The 19,957-nt window shown below is 40.7% G+C and overlaps 1 protein-coding gene across 6 annotated transcripts in view; it reads right to left on the minus strand.

The window, feature by feature from the left end:
- Positions 1 to 19,957, minus strand: part of NIPBL (NIPBL cohesin loading factor) — a 289,804-nt gene that overhangs the window by 1,562 nt on the left and 268,285 nt on the right. For all 6 annotated transcript variants that reach the window (XM_054031741.1, XM_054031737.1, XM_054031736.1 and 3 more), the window contains 11 exons: positions 19,551 to 19,644; positions 19,283 to 19,437; positions 18,938 to 19,028; positions 14,602 to 14,775; positions 13,930 to 14,120; positions 12,457 to 12,564; positions 10,127 to 10,327; positions 9,524 to 9,670; positions 1,640 to 1,941; positions 1,178 to 1,352; positions 1 to 140 (listed from right to left, as the gene is read on the minus strand). The exon at positions 1 to 140 is cut by the window's left edge. In XM_054031741.1, coding sequence (XP_053887716.1) covers positions 1 to 140; positions 1,178 to 1,352; positions 1,640 to 1,941; positions 9,524 to 9,670; positions 10,127 to 10,327; positions 12,457 to 12,564; positions 13,930 to 14,120; positions 14,602 to 14,775; positions 18,938 to 19,028; positions 19,283 to 19,437; positions 19,551 to 19,644 — 1,778 coding nt within the window. The remainder of the gene's footprint in view (positions 141 to 1,177; positions 1,353 to 1,639; positions 1,942 to 9,523; positions 9,671 to 10,126; positions 10,328 to 12,456; positions 12,565 to 13,929; positions 14,121 to 14,601; positions 14,776 to 18,937; positions 19,029 to 19,282; positions 19,438 to 19,550; positions 19,645 to 19,957) is intronic.

A 19,957-nucleotide genomic window follows, 5' to 3' on the forward strand; every position in this document is an offset into this window, starting at 1 on the left:
TCTGTCTCAGCTGCATTGTTTTTAGGGCTGCCTCCTCCAAGCAGCGAGGTAATTGCTTTGTTTCGAGCATTTGTGCTAGCTGAAACCTCCCCATCTTCTTCCTCTTCATCGGGATCCAAGTGTTCCATAAGGAGCTTGAACTACAAAAAGATACATTAAACCAGATATTATTCTAAAAATTTACAAGTGTCTTATTACATTTTTTAAAAATAGAAAGGAAAGGGAAGAGAGCAGGGGAAGAGAGATTGCATACAAACTTCACAATTAGTTGGCGTATTTTGTGGGGGGTTCTTGAATACAGAAGTAGTTACTTTTAACTACTATTTTTTACTAAATGTAGAAAGTTTTCTTCCTGTTTTTATATTTAGTTAAAGTGATTATTTAAAAAAACTCAAGTAAACGTTACAAATTAAATAGGTTTGGACTGTCCAATGTTCCTCAGATGGAAGTGGAGTGGGGAAAAGTGATGAATATTCATAATTCTACAAATAAAAGATGACATCAGGAAATCAGAAGGAATAAGATGTTTCATAAAGTCTGAAAATCTACGATCTACATTCCTCAACACTAAATTTATTTTAAGTGTTTTTTATTTGCTATACAGATTTTGGTACAGAGCTTAGTAAAGGTCTAATATTTCAAGGTACTAAACACTGTCAACACCCATTTAAATCAATGAGAATTGTCAGCACTCAATACTTCACAAATCATCAGTATTTCAGAATTTATATACATTAAAAATTCAAAACCACCTTCCAAATGCTCAAAGTTTAAAATTGTTCAAAATACAAGTTAAAACTATGCTGTATAACCTAGCTCAGGGGTCGGCAACCTTTCAGAAGTGGTGTCCCGTGTCTTCATTTATTCACTCTAATTTAAGGTTTTGCGTGCCAGTAATACATTTTAACGTTTTTAGAAGGTCTCTTTCTATAAGTCTATAATATATAACAAAACTATTGTTGTATGTAAAGTAAATAAGGTTTTTAAAATGTTTAAGAAGCTTCATTTAAAATTAAATAAAAATCCACAGCCCCCCGGACTGGTAGCCAGGACCCGGACAGTGTGAGTGCCACTGAAAATCAGCTCGCGTGCCGCCTTTGGCACGTGTGCCATAGGTTGCCTACCCCTGATCTAGCTGAAGAAGGTTAAAATTGTTTTCTAGTACAACTCTACTTACATCCAAGTATTGTTTTACTATACTCCTCTTCACATCTTCAGTGATCTTGGAATTAGCCATATCACTCCGTAGAAAATCTAGCGTCTGTTTCGGATGGAAATGCACTCCTGTCTTCCTATTTATTGCTTTATCATATACTTTTGCAGATTCGGATGGAGAATATTTCTGAATTTTACTATTAAAGAAAACAAAACCCAGACATTTAGGAGAAAATGTTTTTTGGCTTTAAAATTAACAATTCTGTTGTTCTTATTCTGTATTAATTAGGCATCAGTCAATGTAAGCAAGGAAACTATTGCTATCCTGTATATATGTCATTAATGCAGTAAATTTAACTAGATATATTTTTTCATGAGATCTGCATGTTATAAAACCCATTGCTTAAAAAGTTAATAACCATGCACTTGAATAGAACTCACTAAACTAAAAGAGGAGCAGTCTGCCATTAAGTATGATTCTTACCTATCAGAGAATCCACAAAGATTCTTTAAATGCTGTTTTAGCATCAAAAGCAACAATATGCCTTGGGAGACATTTGCAAATTCAATTAATGGAGCTGAATTGTCTGGCAAACATTTCATCACAGCATTTATATCATTTTCTTCACCAGAATCTGAATCAGAGTCTACACGTTTACGTAACTTCCGAGGCTTGATAACTTCTTCTTCACTTTCACTTTCACTCTCACTCTCACTATTACTGTCACTTTCACTCTCCTCATCAGATGAAGGTTTCCTCTCCTTTCTTTTGTCCTTTACCATAGACTGGAAGACAGAGAAGATGACAAATATTTAAGAATTATGATAGCATTCAAAAAGATCCTTCCATAATCAGTGGCGGATTAATAATTTTGCCACCCCTAGGCTGGGAAATAATTGCTGCCCTGGCCCCGCCCCGACTCCGCCCTTTCCCCGCCCCCATTCCAACCCCCTCCCCAAAGTCCCCGCGCCAACTCCGCCCCCTCCCTTCCCCTATTGAATCCCTTCCCCAAATCCCCGCCCCCGGCCCAGCCTCTTCCCCCAGCGTGTGGCGTTCCCCCTCCTCCCCAATCCCTCCCTGCCCCGCGAAACAGGTGTTTCGCGGCGCAAGTGCTGGGAGGGGAGAGAAACAGGACGCCGCGGCGCGCTTGCAGAGGAGGCAGAGGTGAGCTGGAGCAGGGGGGCGGGGCACGGAGGGGAGCTTCCGCCCCTGAAAATTTGTCGGCCTAGTCAATAATACAGCTCTGTCCATAATCACAATTCTCTTAAGTGTGCGAATTGCCTTTTTTTAAAATGTTTTTAGTTCACAGATTATTTGAAATTCACAGACTAAAATTTAAAGTAGGCACACTTAACTGTAGTTCAATGACTAAAACATGTTAAAAGTATAAACCTCTTGTTCCGAAACAAAAATTTCATATATGTCCAAAACTTGAGTGCTGATCACAACATTGAGATTGGGAAACCATGCCACCCTTACTTCTGCACTGCTGCTGGCAGTGGTGCTGTCTTCATAGCTGGGCGCCCAGCCATCAGCCACTGCTCTCTGGCCACCCAGCTCTAAAGACAGTGCCGGTGCCAGAAGCAGTACAGAAGTAAGGGTGGCAATACCATACCTTTGAAGAAAGACCACCTTTTACAAGTGACCACTTCTTCTAACTGCCATGAGTGGTCACTCTTGGCAGGTTTTGCTGTTGTCCATTTTTATGATTAATAGGAATAGGAACAAGTGTCTTAAAATATCATTTGTTTGCCTTTCTAGATAAGAGTTCAAATATTCAAACAGTTTTATTCTTAAAATCTGACAGAGGGTTTCATATGCTCTCAGGGGCCATGACATATATGCAAAGCTTCTCTCCAAGGAAATATTTATGTTGATAATGTGGATAAGGTAAAGGAAATTTTATCACCACATTTGCTATTATATAGCGATAATATGTTTCAGGAAACACAGAATGTATAAATGCATACAAAGTATTATAATTAGTTCAAGCCCACTTGAATGAGACAGGCAGAACGAAATTGAGAGACTTACAACTAGTAATATTTTTAAAATCAATAAATCAAAAAACATTTTAGAAATGGCACTTATTTACCTATATTTATAAGGAGGATTGACTGCTCTATTTAATCTCAGGAAAAGAAAAATTAGCTATCAAAATATTGTTAACAAAACACTAAAAGGGATCTTAACAAAATTTTGGTTAAGCAGTGTAACAAAACAATGTTTATGTGCATGTTAAGGAGACAGGAAAATTTACATGTGTGTAACTGGGCTTCTCTGAAGGTATCATTTAACTCAATTCCTTCTCTTGGTCTTGTGATTCTGGTATGACAGAGCTAGGGATTTCCCTATATCTGAATGTTTTTTGATCTTCTGAAGCTAAAGTAAGCGCACATCATAGGCAGATGAAAATGCCAGTGCCAAAATGCCACTTAAATATTCATTTGTTTCTTGATGAGCAGGAAAGAAATAATTTCCCTGTAAATTTCCCTGGACTATAAGGTGGATAGAAAGCTGGCTAGATCGTCGGGCTCAACGGGTAGTGATCAATGGCTTCATGTCTAGTTGGTAGCCGGTTTCAAGCGGAGTGCCCCAAGGGTCAGTCCTGGGGCCGGTTTTGTTCAATATCTTCATTAATGATCTGGAGGATGGCGAGGACTGCACTATCAGCAAGTTGCAGATTACACTAAACTGGGAGGAGTGGTAGATACACTGGAGAGTAGGGATAGGATACAGAGGGACTTAGACAAATTAGAGGATTGGGCCAAAAGAAATCTGATGAGGTTCAACAAGGACAAGTGCAGAGTCCTGCACTTAGGATGGAAGAATCCCATTCACTGTTACAGACTAGGGACAGAATGGCTAGGAAGCAGTTCTGCAGAAAAGGACTTAGGGGTTACAGTGGACGAGAAGCTGGATATGAGTCAACAGTGTACCCTTGTTGCCAAGAAGGCTAACGGCATTTTGGGCTGTATAAGTAGGGGCATTGCCAGCAGATCGAGGGATGTGATCATTCCCCTCTATTCGACATTGGTGAGGCCTCATCTGGAGTACTGTGTCCAGTTTTGGACCCCACATTACAAGAAGGATGTGGAAAAATTGGAAAGAGTCCAACAGAGGGCAACAAAAATGATTAGGGGGCTGGAGCACACGACTTATGAGGCGAGGCTGAGAGAACTGGGATTGTTTAGTCTGCAGAAGAGAAGAATGAGGGGGGATTGGATAGCTTTCAACTACCTAAAAGGGGGTTCCAAAGAGGATGGATCTAGACTGTTCTCAGTGGTACCTGATGACAGAACAAAGAGTAATGGTTTCAAGTTGCAGCGGGGGAGGTTTAGGTTGGATATTAGGAAAAACATTTTCATTAGGAGGGTGGTGAAGCACTGGAATGGGTTATCTAGGGAGGTGGTGGAATCTCCTTCCTTAGAGGTTTTTAAGGTCAGGCTTGACAAAGCCCTGGCTGGGATGATTTAGTTGGGAATTGGTCCTGCTTTGAGCAGGGGTTTGGACTAGATGACCTCCTGAGGTCCCTTCCAACCCTGATATTCTATGATTCTATGAAGTACAATTTGTGACTGAAATAAATATCTGTATGGTAGAATACTCAAGAAGTCAGTCATTAAAAAAGACAGTTATCTTTTCCATGACTAGCATTCTTTGAGATGTGTTGCTCATGTCCATTCCATATTAGGTGTGTGTGCTCACCACACGCACCAGTGCAGGAAGTTTTTCCCTCAGCAAAATCCATAGGGGACCGGCTCTGGTGCCTTCTGGAGTGGTGCCTGCATAGCACGGTACAAGAGGCGCCACCAGCTCCCCCCACCCTCAGTTCCTACTTGCTGGAAACTCCAACAGTGGGGAAGGAGGGAGGGTTATGGAATGGACATGGGCAACACATCTCTAAGAACACCAGTTATGAAAAAGGTAACTGTCCGTTCTTCGAGTGCTTGCTCGTGTCCATTTCGTATTAGGTGAGTCTAAAGCAGTACTCCTGGAGGTGGGTAGGAGTTCATGGATGTGTAAACTGCAACACAGCTCTGCCGAACTCAGTGTCATCTCTGGCCTGCTGAGTGATGGCAAAATGAGTGGTAAATGTGTGAACAGAGAACCATGTTTCAGATCTACAGATGTCTTGGATAGGGATATGCTCCAGGAAGGCCGCTGAAGACGCCTGAGCTCTCATTGAGTGGGCCCTGACAAGCGGCAGCAGCAGAACCCCAGCCAGGTCGTAACAGGTCCTTATGCATGAGGTGATCCAATTGGAAATCCTCTGCGAGGACACCGGGTGACCCTTCATCCTATCCGCTGTAGCGATCAAGAGTTGAGTCGATTTTCAGAAAAGCTTGGTACATTCTAAGTAGAAAGCCAAGGCACTCCGGAAGTCCAGGGCGTGAAGACGCCTCTACTCGCTGGTCTTGTTCAGTTTGGGAGTGGTTAATGAGGAAGGAAGGAGAAAAGGAGGAAGATGTCCTTCCAGGATGAAGATGTCCTGGTTCACATGGAAAGTGGAGACCACCTTTGGCAGGAAGGCTGGGCAGGGCCGCAACTGAACCTTATCTTTATAGAAGATTGTGTATGGAGGTTCTGAGGTCAAGGTTTTAATTTCAGAGACCCGTCTTGCCGATGTCACTGACACAAGGAACGTGACCTTCCAGGACAGGTGGGAAAGGGAGCAGGAACTCAGCGGCTTAAAGGGCAGGCCGGTCAGCCTAGAGAGAACCAAGATAAGATCCCACTGCACCACAGGAGTCCGTACCTGCGGGAAGAGTCTCTCAAGAATCTGACCGTCATGTCATGGGAAAACACTGTCTGTCCATGGCCGGCAGGTGAAAAGCGGAGATGGCTGCTAGATGCACTCTAATGGAAGAGTGTGCCTGGCCCTGGTTCCTCACATGGATCAGGTAGTCCAGGACAGCCAGTATGGAAAAATGCGAAGGAGAGATGCCATGCTTGGACGCCCAGCAGGAAAACCTCGTCCACTTGGACAGGTAAGTCAGTCTGGTTGAGGGCTTCCTACTCCCCAGGAGGACCTGTTGGGACTCCTTCTGAACAATCCGTTCCTCAAGGTTGGGGTGTAGGAGCTGGCCACGGTCCTGTGGCAGCAGGTCCAGACGGTTGGGCAGGGGCCAGGGAAGGGCTGCTGACAGGCTCATGGGTGTGCTGAATCAATATTGGCGAGGCCATGCTGGGACAATCACGACAACCTGCACTTTGTCTCTCTTGATCTTTGCCAGGACCCTGCCGATGAGTGGAATCAGAGGGAACGCGAACATCAGGCTCCCTGACCATGACAGGAGAAAGGCATTGGAGAGGAAGCCCTTGCTCAGACCTTGCCAAGAACAAAACCGGTGGCATTTCCTGTTCTGTCTGGTAGTGAACAGGTCCACTTGGGGAGTTCCCCACCTCTGGAAGATCATGTAGGCTCCCTCTGGATGGAATGACCATTCATGGTGAGAGGAGAAGTCCCTGCTGAGCTGGTCTGCCACAGCATAATTGACACCGGGAAGGTGACAAGCTTCCAGGTGGCTTTCGTGGCTGACGCAGAAGTCCCCATAGATGGAGTGCCTTTTGACAGAGAGCTGACGAGCGCGCTCCCCCGTGCCTGTTGATGTAGAACATTGAGGTTGTGTTGTCCATTAGGACTCGTACCACCTTGCCCGACAGATGGGGCAGGAAGACTGCCAGCCGGACTGCTCGGAGCTTCTTGACATTTATGTGCAACTTTGCCTCCCCCATCCTTACGCTACAGTCAAAAGAAGCTATAGATCCACCTATAAAATGGCCATAAATCCATATTTAAGTACCTACGCAGTCTGAGTGTATGCTCATCTGCACCTCTGAAAGTATGGTTACTTATTTAATTGCTTAATTACGGATTTTGTTGTCCAGTTACAGGCACCTACAATTGCAAAATCATTGGCCTGCTAAACCCAGGGTTGTGAGCTCAATCCTTGAGGGGACCACTTAGGAATCTGGGGCAAAATCAGTACTTAGTCCTGCTAGTGAAGGCAGGGGGCTGGACTCAATGACCTTTCAAGGTCCCTTCCAGTTCTAGGAGATGGGATATCTCCATTAATTTTAATGAAGTCTTGAATGGATGCTTCAAGAGATCTGAGGTACTGTTACAACCAGAGTTTGGGGTAATGTTTCCAATTCTCGGGAATACCCCAACACATTCATCAAATTTAGAAGAAAGAAAAGGGACATAAGACAACATATCTGAGCAGTGTCAACACACCAGCAGAAAAGCCTTTAACCTACACTGGCATGTTGCACAAGGAGATTTGATGCAGTGAAAGCCAGGTACGCCATTTGTACATCTTCTACTGAGGAAACATCAAGGAGCCATCTAGACACATCCGAACTGTGGCAGTGCAGAAAACCCACCCTCAGTCTGGATCCTGATGACTTCAAAGGATGAAATGGTATCAAATCAAAATGGACTTAAAGAAACAGCAGTGCACCAACAAGTAATGCCAGAACACTGGGGACCCTACAGAGAGCAGGACAGACAAAAAGTGCAAATGATATAGACTCACATTCTCAACAAAGCTGCAGGACTGAGAGGAGGCAGGCATTGGATGCACCTGTCCTGGCTCCAGTGGGGAGCTCCTTTATTGAATTTAATCAGAACAGAATGAAAATTGTATGCTTTACAGGGCCCCAAAGCCCTGGGGCTTTGTACACGAGACACACCTGCGGTGCATCAAAGGGTGAAAAAAAGGGTAGGCCAAGACTCCAGAGCAGGAATCTAGTCAATATGCTATCTTTAGAGAACAAGAAAAGAAACAGTAAGTTAACAGATTTTAGTTTTAGATACTACAAGCAATTAATTGTTCATATTTTTAAAACTAGGAAAATTATCTTAACAGGAACCTTTTAAGAATTATTCAGTATATGTTAAGACCAATTAACATGAGTTTTGTACCTATTTCTCAAAAAATTGGACAAGCAAAATAACGAAACAGGCAAATCTAACATCTAACGTTAATGTGAGTTTTGACATTTTAGATTCACATTTACTTCATTTCTTGTTCTCTATAGGAGGACCCTTTATAAACAGTTAAATTTTTGCTGCAGTATAAAATATTATGTATAGAAAAGCTATTTTAGGTCAATTAGAGATTGCTAAATTATATTTTCTCTGATGACTGTATGATTGGACTCATGATAACTAAGACACCTAGTTATATATGCAGAAGGATGCAATTATTAGTACCTATTAGTAATATTAAATATTAGTAATAAAATAAGAATTCTAAAACATTTCTGAAATAGTTCGTTATAATGTGTGATATATAAGGAATACATGATAGTTTGGTATGGTATAAAGGTTTCATTGTCACTTATTCGAGTTGTCCTGCATAAGTTGCTCATGACTTTGGCACTCATTAGTAAAGCAGCAATCTCAAACTCATTCATACAAACCATTTGACAATACTACATATGCATTATATCTTAGATCTAAAATATTAGATGTTATTTTATTTTGTAAATATTTAATCGAAAATGTTTTACTGGCAAATTGTTCTTTAAAAAGCAACAGTTTGAAAACTGCCCAGTGGTTTCGTAATACTACAGTGGAGACCGACTTGTGGGCAGAATACAGGTGAGGAAATCAAAGGGGAATTCAATTTTTTTTATCACTTGCACATTTGTTCTGCATATACATAAGTAAAGATCACAAAGTTTTGTTTTTAATTCAGTGAATTAAGCTCTTATCTCTCAAAATCGCTACTATGATTTAAAATACTTCCCCTCTCACAGAGGCCTAGATCGATGATGCTTAGTATAACTGAAAGAGTCAACTACTATTGCAGCTTAAAAAATTACAAGTGAAACTATTTGTAATTAAAAGGCACAAAATGTACACACTATGATGAAGAAAAGTGCAAGTGAAGAGCCATATGGGCAAAGTAAATTAATATATTTGAGCTGTATAGATAGAAACTTTGCCAACAGGCAGATCCATTCAAAACATTTTCTGAGTAGCAAGGGCAACATACCAATAAAGTTAGACTGCTTATGGCTCAGATATTCATGAAGGATTAAAAGGACCTAGACCTAAGTAACCTGGATTCTGGGATCCCCACTCCCTGACAAACATTACATCTGACAATGCCAGTCTTATTTTCTTCCATCTCTAATATTTTCCACTGACTTTCAAAATTAATGAAAAATCCTGAAAGTTTCTGAACACGGATCTGTCACACCTTGCCAGAACTGAGAGTGATTTATGCTATTGGTTGCAAAGTAATGTTATTTATTATATGTGTGCAACACTGGAATGACTGAGTAGTACTCATTATGGTGTCAACATAACTTCATTGCAACAAGTTATTAATAAATCATAAATGCACTTACCTCCTTAAATGACTGTAATAGGTTACTACCAGAAACCGACAGTGTAATGTCTATATGATGCATTATAAACAGTGGCTCTTCCTGTGTTTGATAAGGAAAACACGCTAGATTGTCTGCTATATACAAGAGCATATTCACCTCTGTTTTCTGCAAGTTTAAAAAAATAAACATTTTATTTAAATATATATATATAATACACACATACAAAAAACATTATAGTCTAGTTTTTGCATTGCTCTCAATGGGTCTTGGGGTAAAAAGTCAACATGTACTTCATCCAAAGTAACTTTTCTGCCTTGAAAACATTATGCACATGCAAAGTTTTCTTCACACATGAACTTGCATTATTATTGCTCTATCCAAACTGGGCTTAAGTAGATATAAAATGGTTGACGCAGATGTTATTTAAGTGGAAATACATTTAGTTTTGCAGCCAAATAAAAAAGACTATGGAAATAAAGTTAGCCAGGCCAAAATTCACCAAGTCTCAAAAATACATAAAGGAAGGACACCAACATTCATCATTTGAACTTGTTACGGTGTATTTTATGAAAAACTTATTCTAATTTCTTTTTAAATGAGGTACATTTATGTAATGCTTACTGCTGTGTCATCAAAGAGGTTGAGTAAAGAAATTAGAAAGGCTCGTCTGTGTTGACGGTTCCCTCTGATCATGGAGTATAGATGTGAACACAAAGCGCTGGAGGATTCATCATGCCTAAAGCCCCTTACGGGATTCTTTGGGCACATGTTGATTGCCTGTTGTACCTGGTAAGACATCTTCATACCAGCCACTGCTTTCATCTAAAATTATAAAATATTTATTTTTGTTTAAATTGTGGCTTTCAAAACAGTCACACAAAAAGAAAAATAATTTTGTCAAATTGAAAAATTTTCAGTTGAAATTAATATCTTCCTCATCTTATTTTCAGTAGCCTCAAATTAAAAACAATTTTTTCAAAACCCTACCACTTCCTGCACATTTACTCTTTTCCCATGATTTGCAGTAACCCTGATATTTATTGTAAAATTTAAGTTTTGTTTTTTTTTAAAGCCTCTAGCCATTCTAGGTGTGCAGTTAAATTTCCAAACAAACTGATGCAGCGTTGTTTTCTTGAGTTTGCAAATAGACCAAAATAGCTGTAAGAAAGGTAAAAGCAGTCCCATTCATGTAAAGGGGGTGTTGAAATTGAAGTGTAATGACTGTTTTATATTAATATTGTTGTTTCTCTATTAACTGCCCTAATAGAAGCATCCAGCTAAAATGATGATTCAGCAGAGCAGGCAGATATTTCATACATTTGAAACCATTTTCCACAGGAATAATGTTGAAAGTTGTAAAGTTTTCCCTAACTGAGGGCTGGTCTACACTTAGTCCGGACTTCGGACTAAGGTACGCAAATTCAGCTACGTTAATAACGTAGCTGAATTCGAAGTACCTTACTCCGGACTTACCGCGGTCCAGACGCGGCCGGAAGTCTCCCCCCGTCGACGCCGCGTACTCCTCTCGGCGAGCTGGAGTACCGGCGTCGATTGTGAGCACTTCCGGGATCGATCCGGGATCGATTTATCGCGTCTTAACCAGACGCGATAAATCGATCCCAGAACATCGATGGCGTGCCTCCGGACCAGCCGGTAAGTGAAGACTAGGCCTGAGTGTTCTACCGAATTTGAATTTTTGAACTTGCATATGTCTTAACCCTCTCGCCTCACTCTATGTGCACAGGATGACAAACACAAAATCCCAATTATCTGCATGTGCCTTAGTCTCTCAGCTGATTTTAGTTAAGCCCAGGATTTGTTCCAGTTTCAGTATCAACTGGATGCCTGACCAGCCAATGTACCCACCACTCCCTGTGCTTTGGCCTGTGCTTCTATCCCAGGGGTAGGCAACCTTTCAGAAGCGGTGTGCTGAGTCTTCATTTATTTACTTTAAGTTAAGGTTTCGCGTGCCGGTAATACATTTTAATGTTTTTTAGAAGGTCTCTCTCTATAAGTCTATATATTATATAACTAAACTATTGTTGTATGTAAAGTAAACAAGGTTTTCAAAATATTTAAGAAGCTTCATTTAAAATAAAATTAAAATGCTGATCTTACGCCACCAGCCTGCTCAGCTCGCTGCCAGCCCAGCGTTCTGTTCATCCAGACCGGCAGTGGGCTGAGTGTGGCCTGACCTCTGAAGCCCCCCACACCCCCAGAAGGGTGGGTGTGGGGGGCTTCAGAGGGCTGGGGGGGGTGTGGAGGTGCAGGGCAGAGGGCTGGGGGTGTGGGGGGCTTCAGAGGTCAGGGCAGAGGGCTGGGGGTGTGTGGAGGTGCAGGGCAGAAGGCTGGGGGTGTGGGGGGCTTCAGAGGTCGGGGTGTGTGGAGGTGCAGGGCAGAGGGCTGGGGGTGTGTGGAGGTGCAGGGCAGAGGGCTGAGGGTGTGGGGGCTTCAGAGGTAAGGGCAGAGGGCTGGAGGGGTGTGTGGGGGTGCAGGGCAGAAGGCTGGGGGTGTGGGGGGCTTCAGAGGTCAGGACAGAGGGCTGGAGGGGTGTGGGGGGGTGCAGGGCAGAAGGCTGGGGATGTGGTGATCAAACAGATGATCACAGTTACTTGGCCTGTGATACTCAATGAGCAAGATACTATTAACAATTATAAGTAAGGGAGTTTTAAGGTTGAATGAAACACTTAAGAGCAAATATTAAGAACTAGGAATGCTTCCCATTTCTGATATTCTAAATCTTAAACTCTGAGAAAAAATTGCTCCTTCACAACTCTATCGTTTCAGATGAAGAGGTCACAACTCAATTCCCCAACACAGGTAGAATTAATAAACAGATAAACATAACCATATTCTCCAATTCCTGCAGTTTGGACTTGTACATTTCTAGACTCTTCAGAGAGCAGAGAATCAGCATTTTGTTTAAGTTATGTAATGTTAGAATTACATACATGAATGAATCCAGCATATTTTTTGTCTATTTCCACCAGTTGCTGGTCAGCTTTGTTCCGCATAGAGGGCTCTGGATCTGTGCCCATAGCAATTAAATATGGCACACACTAGAAAAGAAATAGATGAAAATATACAAAGGCATTATACACCAAAAATGTATGCGGCTATGTGCGCTGCTGCATGCATATATTTATCTCACATTATTATTTATGTTAAATTGTTAATAGTTGAACTAGAATACGACAGCTTATGCGACTGAAAGCTTAATGGCTTCTTTTAGGCAAGAGCACAAGTTATAAAGAGGGGAGATGATCCAAGGACATATTAAAAAATGAAAATTTATGCCAGAACACAGGTGGTATTCCCAGTATCTCTCTTCCACTGGGCCACACTCTAGGACCCCATACTAGAAAAATGAGGTGTTTTTCTCAATTTGTTGATCTATTTTAAACACCACTTAGCACTTATATTGACAAAGGCAGTAGTGTTTCAAAACATGTTAACAGTTCATGGTCCATCCTAGGTCCAGGAGACTCTAGGGTTGACACAACTCGCTAACACGTTTTGAAATATCAATGTCTGTCTACAGCAGTTGCTGACAACAGAGTTAAAAGTGGTGTTTAAAAATTTAGAAAATACATTTGCTGAGCACACATTCAATTTCTGAGACTAGATAGGGCCTAGTAATTTGCCTCATGGCAAGCCTGAAACTTGGAAGCTATTAATATATTTAAAATATATGGGTCTCAAATAAATTTGTTACAGAATTTGGTCTGGGAATTATCCAGTTGAGACTTGAGATATTTCCTCAATATTTACCCAGAATTCTTCCAAAACAGAAAGGAGGATAAGAAAGAATCTGTAGGAGATTATGGATAAAGGTAAGTAAATTAGTCTTCCCTTGTTAGCCACACCTCTCTAGATTTTCACTGTAATAGATAAAAAACACTATCTAGCGAAGGTGTTTCTTCACAGGTGAAGAAAATTACTTGAAAGTAAACTACAGATAGCCCTAACATTGGCTCGGAACTTCAATCCAATGTAGTGTTCTGTGGGGAAAGATGCTGGCAAAAGAATCTAATGAGTGGAATCTAAAGAAGACAGACCATGGATTTAAGTATGCCTGAACACTAACTGGGGTCTGATATCATATAATAGAAACCAGAGCACGCCATCATGCATTTAATAAGTGCTGCTTAAAAATTATTAAACTCAAATTTAATTTCTAAGCCAACAAAGGGTTAGTCTTTGGAATCCTGTTGGCCTTTTAATACAGAAGAATTCTAGACATCTGCTGTACGTAAAACAGCCTCTCCAAACAAAGTATCCCCAAAAGAAGCAACTAATGTAACAGATTTGGGGGGCTGGGGCGGACAACACACACACATACTGGACGTTTATCTAGCAGCCATGAGAAATTGAGATTCTCTGTGTAAAAGAAAAAAGAAATACAACACATTAACATTACATACCTGAACTGGATGGATAAGACCCTGGTTTAATGTCAGTGCAATGACATTTAGAGCAAAGTGGCGTACGCTGGACTGTGCATGAAAGAAAGCCTCGAGAACCTGTTTGAGATAAAGTTGCATGATGGAGCTGCTCATCCCTGAGGAAATATCACCCATTTCTTTCAGATCCTCCTGTTTTGCTACTTTCTTCCCTGTAGAAAGGAACAAAAGCAACTGTTTGTGTCAAGATCTTCGGGCAACCGCTAACTTATTCTACTCTACATACTATTCCTCATATTCTTTATAACATATTTAAGCTTCAGAGTGCTACCATAACACAGCCCTGAAGATTTCTTGTTTTAGAATGCCTGAAAATTAACAATTTCAGAGAAGAATTTGATAAGAGAAAAAGCAAAGCACTCATTATTTTAACTACAAGAATTTAAGTATTGCACATTTTGGATTTTTTTCCAGCAACTTAAAACTTGACGTTTAGAACAGAACTCTGTACTCTATACCTCTCAGTGTGACTGTGTATAAAAGATGTTCCTGAATTCTTTATCTAAGGTAATGTATGTATACATGAATAATTAGATCCCAAAAACCCTTATGAATCAGTTAAATTAAAAGGTTGTTTTCATGTAACAAAAGTTACATTTTGAATGCTTCCTTAATACAGTGCTCATCACTCACACTCTCTATCTGCCTGCTGCATACGCGTATCCTCCTCCTGTAGATAGGTTTGGAGATTTTTTAACACCTGGATTTTTAAGTTTACTGAGCTGTTCTTATCAGAGAGAATGCTGTTGTACAGAGTCTTCACCTCCTGCTCAAACATTAGACTTGGGTGTTGAATAAATGCAAATCCTGAAAGAAAAAAATAAGAAAGATCCCACTTGGTTGCCTTGCAATTACTGTGCTTACATTTTTCAAGGTAACTAGTAAAATCTTCCATCATACATATATGAACTAAAATTCAAAGAATCACTCAAAAACTGGAAACACAACAGAAGAATGTTGGAGAATCAGGATTTCTTGATTCTATTCCAGGCTCTGAAGGGGAGTGTGATCTAGTGCTTACACAGTCAAATACACAGCACATTAATTCTCAAAGGCAGCATGGCTAAATGAATTTTATTCTCAGCTCTGCTAGAAGTGACCTCATGCAATCAATCTCTCATTTATAACATGGGAAAATTATACATGTCCCTCCTATAATAGAAGTCTACGGTCTTGCTCAAACATACGTCAGTGGGAACACCGAGACTCAGACATATACAGACTCTAAAACCCTTTCTTAAAACCTATTATGAAGGAAAAGAACTATTTGTTTTCCTTCCCCCTGCCCAAAATGTGAAGAACTGGTCTCTTTTACTCAGTTGTGTGGGGTTTTTTTGTCTTCTCCCCCTCACCCTTCACCGTCCTCCCCAATTTTAATCCAGAATGATGGACATCATCTGAGATAACATAAGTGGGTTTGGAGTACTGCTGATTTATAGCCTCACACAGCATCACAAGTGGCAGGGATGCAGCTTTCCTTTGAGAAGACTGAGAAATCTGCCATATATTAGACCATTACTTTGTTCATTTGTCCTAACTCTTGTTGGTCTGTCCTTTGCAGGAGTGGCAGATGTTGAACATTCCTTTACTTCTTTCTGGCCACAGGTGGTAAAGATCTTTAATGACAGAGGATATGGAAAAAGCTAATGTAATCAATGATTTTTCTGCCTCTGTCTTAATGAACGAGGTCAGCTCCCAGACTGCTGCACTGGGCAGCACAGTATGGGGAGAAGGTGACCAACCCTCGATGGAGAAAGAAGTGGTTCGGGACTATTTAGAAAAACTGGACGAGCACAAGTCCATGGGGCCGGATGCGCTGCATCCAAGGATGCTAAAGGAGTTGGCTGATGTGATTGCAGAGCCACTGGCCATTATCTTTGAAAACTCATGGCGATCAGGGAGGTCCCAGATGACTGGAAAAAGGCTAATGTAGTGCCCATCTGTAAAAAAGGGAAGGAGGAAGATCTGGAGAACTACAGGCCAGTCAGCCTCACCTCAGTCCCTGGAAAAATAATGGAGCAGGTCCTCAAGGAATCAATTCTGAAGCACTTAGAAGAGAGGAAAGTGATCAGGAACAGTCAGCATGGATTCACCAAGGGCAAGTCATGCCTGACTAACCTAATTGCCTTCTATGAGGAGATAACTGGCTCTGTGGATGAGGGGAAAGCAGTGGATGTGTTATTCCTTGACTTTAGCAAAGCTTTTGATACAGTCTCCCACAGTATTCTTGCCAGCAAGTTAAAGAAGTATGGGCTGGATGAATTGACTATAAGGTGAATAGAAAGCTGGCGAGATCGTCGGGCTCAACGGGTAGTGATCAACGGCTCCATGTCTAGTTGGCAGCCGGTATCAAGCGGAGTGCCCCAAGGGTCGGTCCTGGGGCCGGTTTTGTTCAGTACCTTCATTAATGATCTGGAGGATGGCATGGACTGCACTCTCAGCAAGTTTGCAGATGACACTAAACTGGGAGGAGTGGTAGATACGCTGGAGGGTAGGGATAGGATACAGAGGGACCTAGACAAATTAGAGGATTGGGCCAAAAGAAATCTGATGAGGTTCAACAAGGACAAGTGCAGAGTCCTGCACTTAGGACGGAAGAATCCCATGCACTGCTACAGACTAGGGACCGAATGGCTAGGAAGCAGTTCTGCAGAAAAGGACCTAAGCGTTACAGTGGACAAGAAGCTGGATATGAGTCAACAGTGTGCCCTTGTTGCCAAGAAGGCGAATGGCATTTTGGGCTGTATAAGTAGGGGCATTGCCAGCAGATCGAGGGATGTGATCATTCCCCTCTATTCGACATTGGTGAGGCCTCATCTGGAGTACTGTGTCCAGTTTTAGGCCCCATACTACAAGAAGGACGTGGAAAAATTGGAAAGAGTCCAACGGAGGGCAACAAAAATGATTAGGGGGCTGGAGAACATGACTTATGAGGAGAGGCTGAGGGAACTGGGATTGTTTAGTCTGCAGAAGAGAAGAATGAGGGGGGATTTGATAGCTGCTTTCAACTACCTAAAAGGGGGTTCCAAAGAGGATGGATCTAGACTATTCTCAGTGGTACCTGATGACAGAACAAGGAGTAATGGTCTCAAGTTGCAGCGAGGGAGGTTTAGGTTGGATATTAGGAAAAACGTTTTCACTAGGAGGGTGGTGAAGCACTGGAATGGGTTACCTAGGGAGGTGGTGGAATCTCCTTCCTTAGAGGTTTTTAAGGTCAGGCTTGACAAAGCCCTGGCTGGGATGATTTAGTTGGGAATTGGTCCTGCTTTGAGCAGGGGTTTGGACTAGATGACCTCCTGAGGTCCCTTCCAACCCTCATTCTATGATTCTAATGAGTAAAAACAACAAAGTGCAAAACAAAAAAGAAAATAAAAGGAAAAGGAACTAATGGAAGAAGAAAAGAATATACACCTCTACTCCTATATAACGCGACCTGATATAACACGAATTCGGCTATAAAGTGGTAAAGTAGCGCTCGGGGGAGGCGGGGCTGTGCACTCCGGCAGATCAAAGCAAGTTCGATATAACGCGGTTTCACCTATAACGCAGTAAGATTTTTTGGCTCCCGAGGACAGTGTTATATCGGGGTAGAGGTGTATCTGGAAAAACCCAGCATGAAACAGTGGAGGGGGCTGATTGGCTGAAGCCAAGGGAATCAAGGTTCTATAAAGTTGGTCTCTTGCACCTAGAAAAGTTAGTGCAGGAAAAGCCTTAGTTCAAGAAAGAGCTCAGTTCATCCAATGGGTGGGAAAAAAGGAAAGCGAAAGAGGTAAGGATGGTCTTTGGTAGGGATAATTATTATCTGCATGAATGTGCACTGAAGTTTTGTTACCTGATCTTTTCTAAGCTAATCTGATTACTTTTTAAAAGGGATTTTAAATTTAAAGAAGTATTTTTGATATATAACTCTTTCCTCCACTCACTGATTTAAATGAGTCTACAACCCACAATTCCCTCGGAAAATTCTTCTTATCTTCCCTAATAAGTTTTCCTTTCTGCTTACTAATCCAAATGTTTCAGATGGGAGAGAGGGAAAATTTGCTATCTGACTATTTTCTTTGAAGAATTACCTCACCTTTGGTCTGCCTCCACCTGAAAATAAATTATTTGGGTGTCTTTAAGATTAACACAGCTCTATATAAAGTAGTACTCCTAAGAGGTTATGTTTGGTCTGCTAGTAAGGATTTATTATTTCCATACTTCTATGGAAGTACACATCTGGAGCAGAAAGAGTGTGGCCAAGCCTCAGACTCTTGTAGGCAAGTCAAAACTTGCAAGAAGTGGCAAACTTCTCCCTGGCCATTATCCAGAAAGGAACTGTCAGAGCCTATGTATGTTAATGCCTATTGACATCTAAGGGGACAATCCTCGGCTGTTGTAAATTGTCATAACTCCATTGACTTCAGCTGAGGATCGACCCATGATTGCATCACCTAAGACTTTCCCAGATGTTTTTGGCTTGCTAATAATCTTTTGAACCTCATGCCTTGGGGGTGTGAAACTCAAGAAGTAGCAGATTATAAACTACTTTCATTTTGAAAAATGATGGTACCATTAGTTTAGAAATCTGATACTCTTGAAGATTGTAAAGAATTATATATACACACACACACACACACACACACACACACACACACACATCAAGAAGGCATACACTGTCAAAATGTATTTTTCACAGGAAAGAGAAAAGAGCCCCTTTTTGACCAATTTGCTATAGACTATGTTCAAATATCTTCAGACATGCAGGGAAGTATATTTAAGGTCTCTATGAACAAAAACATTAAAATTCAGAAAGCAACCAAAATTTGCAGATAATATTAGTTAGGTACATATCCCTTAAAAAAAGATGCCAGAGTTTTTTAAATTAACCAACTTCTTGTAAAAAAAAACCCAACAAACTAAACATACTATCCCATGAGATACATAGTTATTGATTCAATTAAAAACAAAAAACCTTAGTAATTCTTACCTAAACCAATAATGGCTTTTGTTTGTACCTCTTCATCTGAATGTTTTGTAAAATACATCAGCAGTTCAAGTACTTTATCCTTAATGTTAACCTGGCCAAATTAAAACAAAAAATATTGGTGATTTAAAAACCTAATTGCAAAATGAAACACACATCACTGACACCAGAGCTTTCCCAAAATAAAACAAATTGTTGCAAATTACAAGTACAGTCAAGTCTCACTGTGAAGACTTTACTTCACTGTTTCAAATTACCAAACCTATTCTGTTCTATTTACAAGTTACATTTTTTAACTTTACCTTTTTAAACACAAGACACTGAGAAAGTAAACACAATGTATTTTACCTTACTGTTGCCTTTAAAATCTTCCTGATCAAAATCAAAATGGCGACACAATGCTCCAACAGTGAAAAGAGATCTAAGGAGTGCTGGTTTATTGGCTGTAAGTATAGTACTGTTTGGGTCTTCTTGGTGTTGACTTTTTAATTTTGAAAGTGCACCTAAAATAAGAGAAAAGATTTAATCATAGCAAATACTGCACTCCTGAAATGACAAGCATAACCAAAACTTTTATAAAATTGTTTAATAATATATGCTCTGATATTTAACTTACCATAGTATCTATTAAAACAGGCCCATACAAATTTATAATTTTGAGTAACCTTGTTTACAACAGCCCCAAGACAGCTCACACAGTGCTGCACTACCTGAAAATAAGACAGAAAATATTTATAACATTTTATTTAGAAGTCAAGATAGAGATTTTTCAAAGCAGTCTAGAGATATAAAAACATATTATTCATTTAAAACTAATGGAAGATTAAAGGTCTAAATCTTCAAGACTATTTTGAAAATCTCAGACCAAGTACAAATAACTAAAGTGTAATAAGAAATACACAAACTCTGGTAGATCAAGAAAGTTCACAGGGATAGCCAGTTTTTCATAACTGCTATTCAAACATTACTAGGGAAGAAATGTTCATGCGTTCATCTTAAATAATTTCTACATATTCCATATCA

The sequence above is a fragment of the Malaclemys terrapin genome, chromosome 6 (genome assembly GCF_027887155.1).
Source record: "Malaclemys terrapin pileata isolate rMalTer1 chromosome 6, rMalTer1.hap1, whole genome shotgun sequence".
NCBI lineage: Eukaryota > Metazoa > Chordata > Testudines > Emydidae > Malaclemys > Malaclemys terrapin.